Raw genomic sequence first — 12,141 nt, 5'->3', positions numbered from 1 at the left:
CTGTCTCTTCAAGTCCGGCCCTTTCTTGGAGGTCCTAGAGGAGCAGAGAGTGGTCAACTGTATCGAACGTGGCCGATAGGTCTAGGAGGATGAGAAGGCAGCATTGATCCGAATCCAGTGACTCGTGTATATCGTCTAGGACATTCATGATTGCTGTTTCGGTGCTACAGCCTTTTCTGAAGCCCAATTGATGGGGGTCTAGGAGATTGATGTTATCCAGGTGTTGGGTCAGCTGAGGGAGTACACATCTTTCCAGGATTTTGGAAATGAGGGGTCAATTTGAAACCGGTCTAAAGTTGTTCATATCCTCAGTTTCAAGTCCTGTTTTTTCTGTAGTGATGTAACTTGGCCTACTTTGAGGCAGTCTGGTACAATTTCAGAGCTCAGAGAGCTGTTTATGATCTTACACCATATCGGGGCTAGGGTGAGCTTCAGGTCTTTGGCCAGATGCGGGGGCAGCTGGTCTTGAGCATGAGATGAGGGTTTAGCAGAAGAGATTAGTTGACTATTTCAGCTTCCTGAATGGGGATGAAGGAGGACGAGTGTTTAGGGGGGTTCACGGAGGCACTATCCTTAATTTCGTGCGCCTTGATCTCAATGGCGGGGTAGAGATTTGAGCCAAGCGAGAGGTCGATCTTGGCGATTTTGTCGTTGAAAAAGGCGACAAAGTTGTCGCATTGTCCTTTGGATGCCAATATTGAAGAGGACGTAGGCTTGGATGTTTGATTCCTGATGATATTGAAGATGTCTTTGGGACGGTTTTTAGCTGTGTTTAGGGCAGAACAGAAGAAAGCTGTCTTTTTATTCTTAATGTGCTTTTTGTAGTTCCTGCGGACTTCATTGAGTTGTTCGCGATGGCGGGTGGAGGGATTGTTCCTCCATATTCTTTCTGAGGCTCTGAGCTGTCTTCTTTCTTCATTGATGTCAGTGGTGAACCATGATCTAGAAGGGATAATCTTGTTTTTTGTTTATTTCAGGGGGCAAGGTGGTCCAGGGTGAGTGTCAGATTGATCTTGTAGAGAGAGGTAAGTTCAGTAGTTGAGAGGAAATCAGTCGAGCTAGGGAGGAGCGAACTTATTCTTTCTTCTAGGTCAGACTGAGGGATCTGAGCTTCGTCCCTGACCCATTTTGGGGGTTCCTGCTTGAGGGTTTGAGTTTGGACCATTTGTTTGATGTGGAAGAGAATGTTGTGGTGGTCTGACCAGTCTACGGGAATGATGTGGTCAATGGAGATTGCGTTGTTTTCGGAAATAATTGCGTCCAGGATTGCTCCTCAATGGTGTGTTTCTTCTTATTCAGTATGATTTGTCCAGTTCAGATATGCAGCCAAAGTGGGAATGGCAGGGGCATTCATTTGCTTTAAAGTAGCCAATCCAAAACACGTAGTCTGATCGACTGAATCATTCAAAAATAAAATTTGAGTAGGAATGAAGCACACGCGATGTAAAGCTTCAGTGTCTCGTACCTGCCAGGGTCTGGAACCCCAGACCGATTTAAGATCAATTGTGGTCTTCCACAGATCATAGCCACCCACCGACAAATCATTAATAAAGGATTGGTAATGCACTAATTTGGTGTGTGTGTGTGAGCATCACTTTCGAATTTGACGAAACATTTAATTTAAAATAAAAGGATTATGGTTTGGATTTATCAAAATCTGTAAAATATGTACATTTTTTCTAAAACGTTTTGGAGCTACACTCCAATGGAGCCGGGCAATGTTCCCACTGTGTGAAATTAAAAACATTTCTAAATGTATTAGCTTTATGCAGGAAATGATGGCCATAATGCTGGTAGCAAAACATATCAGCATCATTTGCAGTATTCAATTACAAATCATCAGCATCAAAAGCAGTATAGTGCTTCAAATCTGAAAACCGAGATTGTATAGCATGTACATCCCAATCATCAGATCGTATATTGTGCTTCACTAAATCACCCATGGAAACATGAAGTACATTTGGCACGTTAATTATCTCTGTAGGGCCATGAATCTGAAAATCCACTGCACCCCAAACTATGCTCTCCGCAACTGGCCAGGCGAATATGTTGACAGAAGTCAGGTCCCTTTTCATGATGTGAGAAGATGAATGCGGGGCCAAAGTTCCATCAACCAGTTTCACAGCAGAGCGTTCAGGTATGTAGTGACTATTTATGAGGAGGAAAAAGAATGTCACAAATCCAATTGACATGAAAAGAAAAATGGCAAAAAGGACTAACCAAATGTATGTCCAAGGCGGAATCAAATAAGTTTGTTTAAACCAGGCCACAAAAATTGAGATTTTGGAGGGAGGTACTGATAATGTAGAGTCAGAGTCAAAAGAGGAACATGACTGATGAAGGGTATCAGGCTGCAACGCAGGTGAAGTCTCGGTTGCAGGATAAGTATACTCATTTTCTTCATTTAGACCGGAAGTAGGGAGGTTTAGCAAAGGGTTATTGACGGAGTCCATTCCTATGGCAGTATCAGGCTGCGCGGTGTCAGAAGCACCCAACACTAGATTCCTGGAAATCACCGTACATGAAGACATTGGTGTTATACTATTCAGGATTGGCCAGATGTTGTAACTTGATATTGTCCACAGAGACGTTTCTGTTGTCTTTTCGCCAGGAAGTGGTAATAAAATGACTGTACGAGTTCCCTTCACGCCAAGCACTGGGACAGGTGCACGATAAGAGGGGCCAAACTCTTCTTTGTTTTCCACCTTTTCTTGGACCAGGACTCCGACTTTGGGTAACAAGCCGACTACCGGAATTTGCAGTGCTGCATCAGTGGCTGAGGGCAAATGTTCCTTTGCAAGAGTGTCCCGGGTCTCTTGTAGCTTCTGTAATATAGCAGAATGATTATCTACGTCAAAGGCTGCGGCAGAGGCCGCAATTTCTAGACCATTGAGGTCTGGCACAAACATTTTCATGCCAAAGAGCATTTCGTATGGGGTCCGCCCACCCAGAGATATTCTAGGCATGATTATTTAGTGCACGTTTTACTCTATTTAAATGGGCGAACCAGTTAATACCAGTACCTAGGACCCTAATTGTCAAGTATTGCTTTAAGTCACGGTTTATTTGCTCTACAACTGAATTACCCTCAGGTCTGTATGGAGACGAAAATTTGACCTGTACTCCCAAAGACCACATAGCCTCCTTGTACACCTTTGAGGTGAATGCAGGTCCCTGGTCAGAATGGAAAGTGCCACATGCAAAAATTCCCACAAAGACACGCAGATCCCTGATGACAGTTTGAGCGTCAGCAACTCGTTGTGGAAACACCCAAAGAAAACATCTGTACGAATCAACTGCAACTAAGATGAATTTATAGGCAGTATCTGAAGAAAATGGACCGCAGTGATATAAACAAACACACCCATAAGGTCCATTAGAAATACACAGCGGTGTTTGTGGTGGTCGTGTTACTGTAGACGGCTTAATCAGTTTGAAAATGTCACATGAAAGCCCATAATAATGGGTTTGTTTATACAACCCACGCCACCAGAAATGCTGCTGTAAGATAGAAACAGTTGCAGACATTCCAGCGTGGGCCGAAGCCAAGCCTTCGTGTGGGACTGTAATCAGTGAAAGTCTGCGGTCCGTGTTGGGAATCAACCTGTCACCAACGTCGTTAATTCACACATAAGGAACTTTATCAGGACTTAAGTGATAAGAGTATCTGGAAGGGAAACCCTGCGGGTAATTGCCGCTCTTATCTGTAACAGAAATAGCTGCCAAGATGTCATTATCAATCTTATTCATGGCTCTAGTAACCGCTGCAACTGTAAATGTGACTACTGCTGATTTAGCCGCTTCATCAGCTTAACTATTGCCAACCGCGTGTACTCCTACACGTTGGTGGGCAAGAGTAGGAATTACATTTGTGAGAGGCAGATGTTCTTTAAGATCTGCGACTCAAACCCAAAGCATTTAATGCCTAATTGTGCTGCTTTTAGAATCACAATAGTCATTTTGAGACCAAAAGTGTAAGTTGTCATTGAAAGACTGAACACAGTAGTAAGAATCACTTACAATGAGAGTAGTTACATTCAGATCTACAAACTCAAGTGCCAGCACCAAATCGCGCAGCTCAGATAAGTGGGCGGTACAGTCCCCTAGTGCCTGAGTGTGTACAAAACTCGATTTGAACTCTCCGTTCACTAATGCACCAGCCACAATTGCGCATGCTGCCGAATAAGAATGCTTTGACTCCGTCCCCAGTTGCGCTGAACCATCAGTGTAAATGATACAATGGTACTCCTCCAACGGACGCATAGACATAGGAGCAGGATGAACAAATTCATACTGTAAAAACTCATGTGTTTGCAGGGAGGAGTCGAAGATGAAGGTGACATCCAAAGATGTCAATGAAGTCGCCCATTGTATCCAACGTGGATGCAAAGCCTTTGAGTTAGGTACACTTGCTTTTGTCACTGCTTCTAGAGCAGGATATGGTGTCACAACCAAAATGCGCTTCCCTTGTGCCAGGGTGCGTTTCTTCAGGATCGCCATCTGGACAGCTGTCAAGATTTTTTCAACAGTGGAAAACTGCAGCTCAGCCGCAGTGTACAAATGTGACTTGCAAGCAATAGGCACCGTGTCGCCCTCATTAAATGTCAAGTATGTGAAACCCACAGCGCCTGGCACAATACGTATCACATCACCAGGTTATTGTGGTTATCAAGTGTCAACAGTATTTAGATTCAAAAAGATCAGACTGCAAAGATTGCAGGATTGCATGTTCCGGAAGCCAGCAGGCTTCTGAAAAGGTAGGTTGTATCACAGCATACAATGGTTTGATATGCTGGGCATACTCAGGAATATAGGTTCAACCAAAGTTTAAAAATCCCAGCAAAGATTGTTGTTTTTTCAGGGTTGTAGGAGGTCACAAATGTGCCCATTTCTCCAGGAAGTGAGGCACCAAGCCTCTACCTTCATTATAGAGCTCGTAGCCCAAGAACAACACTGTATATTCTGCAATGCGTGATTTAGCAAAGTTAAACTTATAGCCGTAGTTCGCAAACAAAATTATGATGATGTCCACTCGACACATATGCGGCCATAATTCGTTATCCGGGAGATAAATATCATCAACGTACGAGTACGCATCAAGGCGGTCCATTGACTGCTTTCAGGCGACAAATTGTGACTGAAAAAGCCGTTGGAAATATCAAGGGTAGTTTTATAGTTTTTACGAACTGTACTGTCCACTAGAGAAGAACTATGGGTGTTCTGAGCCGCACAGGGGCGACAATGAGAATTTAAATGCTGATAATCCAAAATTAGGCTTTACGACCCATCGGGTTTGGTTACGGTAAACAGAGGGTTATATATCGGTGACACATATGTCTCAATTACTCCTTGATATTCTGATTGAGCCAGAATTTCCGAAACTGGAGCTTTTAGCTCCCGACGGATGGGATACTGAGGTTATGACTGTGGCATGGACCGAAATGGTATCTCATGCGGGGGATAATCTTTATCCCATCCCACCTGAGTATAGTACAGCGCAGGTGTAAGCACCAAAGCCCACTCTTCTTTAAAAGCCTCTGCGTGCTCCTTGGAGACGTTACGTGAAAAACTCGGGAGTATTACTTTCTCCCCTCTCGGAGCTGCAGGAACAAAAGTAGGAGCCAATCTGTCTCTGCCAACAAAATGTCATAAGAAGTCAGATTTTCCCATCAGACCCCTTTATTTACATGTTGTATGTCACCTTCAATCATAAGGACTATGTCATATAATCTGTCAGGGGGAGCCACTCGGGTGTCGGCAGTTTCAACTGTGATGAACGTTTCAGTTGCTGTCGCCTACAGACATGAACGCAGTGCTTGCCGCACTATGGTAACCTATGCTGCTCTGTCTAGCAGTGTTACTTCCCATGTTAGGTTCTGGAGCCATGTCCTCACCGTCTGTGGCATATCTTGCTGTTAAAGCAGCAACTTTCTTTTTCTGAAACTGTGGGCACTGACAAGGAAAATCGTTCCGTTTCCCTTTTCTGTCAGTTGGACGAGGTTGTTCACGTCCTTGAGGGCACCTCGACCTCTTCCACGCTCTTGGTATTTCCTGCCGCCAGCCTGTGAGCCTGATGTGTACTGTAAAGAACGAGGAGAACGCTGATCAGGAATCTGAAATCTGCCAAGAGACCGAATTCTCGCGCGGTTGCGCAAATCATAAGTGCGCTCAGAAGACTCGGGTGCCGGTGACGTGGCACGTGACCCCTGTTTCTGCTGTTGCTGTCCCTGTTTTTTATTTTTCCAATTTTTCTTTGGAAAAGATGGACGGTCATCCTTAGCGGACTGTGCCGTCTGTGTTTGTGGTTGCGCTGGTATTTTAGCAAAAGTCTTAACACCCAAACTTTTGCAGCCAATCATCTAATAGGCATTTGCAATGATTTTTGGTAAAGTGCTGGGTTTCTCACTTTCCGGGACAAGGCTTAAGGCATTAGACACTTGAAAGTTGACTGCATCTCCCTTGACATTTGCAAGGATCAGATCAGCAACTACATCGAACACTCCAACCAACCTCATCCCCAATTCCACAGCCGTCTCCGGTCCGTGCTCATCCTGAAGACGCATAATCACGGAGGGGAGCACTGTCATTGATGGTGTGCCAAAACATTTTGGGTACACTGCCACAAACACTTTACCCCAATTTTCACAATAGGTTACCTCGGGTATTAAGTCTTTCTACAAACTAATAGTTAAAATGCTGTGTTTTTCCACAGGAGGGTGTTTGGAAATACCGCTTCCAGCTGGTCAAATTTCTCAGTAAGCCAGTAAGGTAAATCATCCTTATTTTGGGGTTGTTTGCCTATAACCGAATTGACCATGACCGGACTAATCGACATCCCGGCAGGTCCAGCTGATTGTGCAGCAAGCCTAGGTGCTCCCACCTGGAGATTGTGTGAAACGTATTGCACAAGTGCTCGGTGAACCTCAATCAATGAGCCGTGCAATACACAAAGTTCTTCCACTCTGACTGCCAAATAACGTGGATGTGGTGTGTGCCCGGACAAAACTGGCCCCGGGAATTGATAAAGGGCCTAAATGGACTGGAGTCACTGTGTGGGGAAGGGCGCCATTAAACCAAATACGGTGTTGCCACGCCAAAATCTGAACCTCAAGAGTCCTATAAGGCCGATAAACATTAGGTGTTGCAGTGTGAGTGTATACATGGAACAAGTTATCATCTCCATTCACTGCCGGGAAAGTCACCTAAGAATAAAGCACCTCAAAGTGATAAGCTGGATCAGCTCCCACCACAAAAATAAGATAGACACCCGCATCTGGCACGCCATATGCTTGCAAAAGACGATGGAGCGGTGTGCGGCTATGAGCTGCAATATCGACTTCAATCCTAACAACTATAAAGGATGAACAACCTAATGCGTGGCAGCGCAATATTAGGGTAGTAATTCAAACTAAAACTGTTTATTTATATCAAGCTTGAAAAGACCTGTAAAAAAATCAATATAGGTAGGTTATGCCGTCACAACTGTTTATAGGAAAACAGAAGTGAGGGTATTGTGGACAAGCACCAGTACTACTCGAGTGCCTCGTAAATAAGAACCAGACCAAACGTTAGGTGCGCCATGTTGCAGGGATTCTGCACATACACAGAACTATGTGCAGAAAACCAGGACCCCGGTGTGTATTGGTGTACTAGAAATCCACCTCAGTATCCAGAACCCCAATCCGACTAGCTATAGTGTCTCATTTGTTCTCCGTACTACAGCCAAGCTACCAATGATTATACATCCTAGAACATGTCACTACGTCCCTCTCAGGAATCGCGGAAAGAAGAACACTCTTTCATTCAAACACTCATATTTGTCCACAACGTGAGTAAACAGACACAGTATAGTTTAAAATGTTTATTTTAACTAACGTGCTCTACAATGCAGTGTACTAGCCAACACAAGCAGCAAAATGCATAAGAACAATATAATCAGCATGGTTACAATTCCATAAAGCACAAACGGGGCGATTGTTTTATAATGATAGTGGAAACAGGGCTACAGGCCTTACCACCCTCCCCTTGCTTCAAGCTACTTTATTATAATTATAGAAGACCTCAAGGCTTTGTCAGGGGAACCCCATACCTCTAAGTTTAGATGCAAGGAATCACATCTCAGGACAAACACAGCTCTTCTTTGTTGGAATGAATCTCTCCAAGTGCCTTTTCATGCATGCAATGCCACATTAAAAACACTCAACTTTCAGTAGTGCAGCTGTGTTCTATTTTGTGTCTATCGGCGCAGGACTGCCCAAAGTGAATCAACAGCATACATTGTTTTTCCACCTTGACACGCTGTAACGACTAGGAGTACGGTGTACAGAAAAATGTATGAAGGACAGACAGTTCTCATGCACAAATGCATCAGCAGTTTATCCACAAGAATAAAGCCATGTACTAACGTGCGCAAAAGCGGCAAGATGGCTGCCGTGCATAAACAAACTAATGCTAACTTAGCAAAGTCTGCAGTTAATTCTATGACCTCGCTACACCAGTATCTCCTGAACAACTCATTGGAGCGCTATGATCTACACCATTAGACAGGTTGATACTTACAGTCTGCCTGCTTGCGAGGATGTGCCCTCACAACATGCCCTTCTTTCAGTTGTGCTGATCTTTTTTGAGAGAGTGCTCACGTATTACCATCACTAGATTATTGTCTGTACCATGGCAACATAGGCTTTTCTGAACTTTTTGAGGCTATGAAGTTAAAAAATATCTCTGCTATATTTTGTCCTATTATCTGCAGCATCTTTTGCCACAAGTGTGAGGGTCGCTGTCCAAAGGTGTGCAAAGTTGGCATCAAGACCATTGATTCAATTCAAGTGGCACAGTCTCTAGCAGGCTGCACATACATTGAAGGCAGTCTAATTTTGAACATCCGTCGAGGCTGTGAGTATCCGCAATGCATTTCTTGTATACCTGTCTTTCATTTAAGGAAGCTTCTCCCTCCCAAAATAGTGCACCACCAATCTGTGTAATAGCTAAAGGTTTGTGTACAGAAATCTTTTTGTATTGTTACAGGCCAAATTCTGTGGCATGTTCATCATAAACTCCAAACTAGGTTGTCCTATTGTGCAACTTGTCCTTTTACCAATAGTTCTACACACCTAGAAAACAGTGGTGTAGCCTCATTGGGGGTGTATGCAGTGGAACACACCCACATTTTATCTTAGGTGGGTTATAGTGCCAGTTGTGTCCTGATGTCTCATCACAATTGTTGGATGAAATTAATGTTGACTTGGAAGGCTGAGTGCACCTAGAAGAATCTGAGAGATGTACAGGTAGGGCTCAGGGCATTTGTCTGATTTAAAATTGGCAGCAGTGCATAAGGTCCCCCTCCTGCCATTCAATGCACTTTTGGCAGGATGATCAAATCGTCAAAGGTTTGGAAATTTGTGCCCCTGTCAGGCCATGTGTGTGATGATCAGGCACTGGGGCACAATGCTTCAGCAGTTATAGTTGGTTCTTCAGTTCCATGCATTATGCTGCCCTATGCTGAGAATCCCATTGCAAACATGTGCAGGTACTGTATTCTCAGTGTCTTAGTATACAAATGATTAGTTCTTATAGCTCTTCATTCAATGCTATTCAGAAGCACTGTCAGTGAAGAGTGTTGTGATAACTGCTCACTTGGATATTTTTAGTTCCACTGCATTTATTACCTCATTATGAGATAGCTCACTTCTTGAAATGTGCACATCAACCTGTTATTTTCATTGCTACTGCATGTTATTCCTTTATTTTGGCTCACTTCTATTCATTAAGTTACTAGCTTTTCTGCACTGTCTCTGCCTTAAAACCGGACCCGATGGATGAGGGCAGGTCAGAGGACATGCGAACAATGCAGCATCCCATTTACAGGAGCAAAGCCTTGTACGTGGATCCACCGGGCACTGTTGAAACCTGGGGACCACAATTAGTGGATCCAGGCAGGTTAAAGGTAACTGTTGGGTGAAAGCTTTACCCGAATATGTGATACTTTATGCCAATTACCATTAACTGTAGATAGCTTTCTTTTTGTAAGGTCCCGAAGAATCGCAGGGTAATACACCTGTAACGAGAAACATGTTGACCCACGTATTTTAAACAAGGACACGATCACGTACGGAAACTTTTAGGGCTAGTGCCTTGTATACTGTTTTTTAATTAGGACAGGAAACCACCAGAATAAAATGTGTCCTTCTAGGTACTCCCAGTCCTATTTTAGATCACAACACAGCATCTACACAGTCCAGGCCCCACACCCACACTTCACCAAACGGCAGTTGGATAGAATATCTCCGACAAAGAGCCCCTTTTTAGGGAGCCCGTTGGGTATTGCACCGCCGACCCAATGAGGAGCAGCCCAGAAGATGAAGCATGACACCTGCAAGGGTGTGTGAGGGCATTATGATCCAACAAATGGATCCCCACCTATGCTATCTCTAGAGTACAGTGGGACCAATTCACTTGTGATTCCAACCAGCACTTTTGATAGAGGAACAGCGTAAAACCCTTTGTTGTATAAAGTACTTTGAGGCCTCATTTATGCTGGACCTCCCCACTCTTCTCTGAGTGGGAAACAGGCAAACCGTCCCTCTTTATGTTGTTTAAAAGCAGCAGTGTCAGAGTCACAGCTTCATATGCAGGACATCAAGTTTGTCACTTTCAGAATCTTGTAACACTGATTTGTGTCAGAAAAGCCAACACCACAGTCATTTTGTAGTATTATGTTTCCCAATGGTATTAGGTGGAGGTGCTATCCCATCACAGTGATTTATAGTGCTTTGTTGCCCTACCAGCAGATCTGAGTGCCCTGAATGTTCACAAGCCCTTTTTACAGCCCACTAATTGCCAAGGAGAGCAGCTCTAAGCACAGCAGCATCAAGTACATGGGCCCATCTGCACGTATGTCTGCAAAAATGATCTGCCCACACATAACTCCACCCACACACCAAAGACATACATATATTCCTCATACACAAAGTAACCATTAATCCTATTTACAACCCCCGGTTGAAGTCGAGCATATCTTTTGTGAGTTTCGCATATAGACATGGAGTGATACGTTCTCTTTCGGGATTGTCTCCCTTGGATCCCTAGTGTGGTTTTGATTGAACCATTAATCCTGCCTTAAACACACAAACTGACCATCACACCTTTGCACAAATACCCATCAATCCACTGACCTCTTCTTTTCACATGCATGCTCCATCCAAATACATCTACTCATCCACCTCTTCATCCAAACAAATTCAATATTCAAATGAACATTAATTATTGAGCCATCAAGCCTCTGACTCCCACAACTACCTACCATCTAATTCCATCAGCCTACCACCTACTCCTCCATCCACTTACACACTGATCATCATTCAACCTTGTGTACATTTTTGTGAGGATTGGATGCTAAAACTGCAGGTAATGTGTAATACATCTGTGAGAGAGTGACACTTGCACTCAAGCTGCTGTGTTGTACTTGCTCTGTGAAGGAAAGAAACTTTTATACTGTTTAACTGTTTATAGACAGCTGCATCTGTTACATGAGGGGTTTGCTGTATCTATTATGTGAGGTAGGGAATCTTGCAGTTCCCCTTCCATTGTCTCAGAAGCATTAGGCGCACATACTGTGGTGTACCCACCTGTTGATGGCCAAGATGTGAATCTGGGTAATGGTTCTAAGCAGGTGACTCTGACTGTGAGCATCTTGTGTGAATCACTCTATTTGAGGCGAACCAAGACTGGACTAATGCCACCTTTATCAGAAAATACCAGACATTTGTGCCTGTTTTGTGGTTCTGGGAGGGCCATGAGATGGTCCTCAAATGCCAGATTGTGTATAAATCTTAGCATTCATTTTTAGGTTTTACCTAGGCTGTGCATGTGTTGTCTCTTCAAAACATGCTGTTCCTACAATATGGGCTTTAAGATCCGCCTATCTTTTTAATTGGCTCTTCTTACTGTCCTATGTAAATGCTGGCTTTTGATTAGTGAATAGGCTTAGTAGTCCCACCCTTTGGGCTTTGTATCCTCCCACGAGGACTGCCCCGGTTACATGCACACTTACTCTCTGGGTTATTTAGGATACTTTGAGAGCACCCTGTCTATATTTTTGGTATGCCTCTGCTAGTGTTAAGTGTTTGCAGCCAACGCTTC

The 12,141-nt window shown here is 43.8% G+C and overlaps 1 protein-coding gene across 1 annotated transcript in view; it reads left to right on the top strand.

Moving 5' to 3' along the window:
* INSRR (insulin receptor related receptor) overlaps positions 1 to 12,141 on the top strand; it is a 736,218-nt gene that overhangs the window by 396,214 nt on the left and 327,863 nt on the right. The window contains exon 4 of the mRNA XM_086945015.1: positions 8,753 to 8,895. Coding sequence (XP_086801141.1) covers positions 8,753 to 8,895 — 143 coding nt within the window. The remainder of the gene's footprint in view (positions 1 to 8,752; positions 8,896 to 12,141) is intronic.

Source organism: Lissotriton vulgaris, chromosome 12 (genome assembly GCF_964263255.1).
Source record: "Lissotriton vulgaris chromosome 12, aLisVul1.2, whole genome shotgun sequence".
Lineage (NCBI taxonomy): Eukaryota > Metazoa > Chordata > Amphibia > Caudata > Salamandridae > Lissotriton > Lissotriton vulgaris.
The sequence above is the reverse complement of the archived record's forward strand: the minus strand, read 5'-3'. Positions and strand labels throughout refer to the sequence as shown.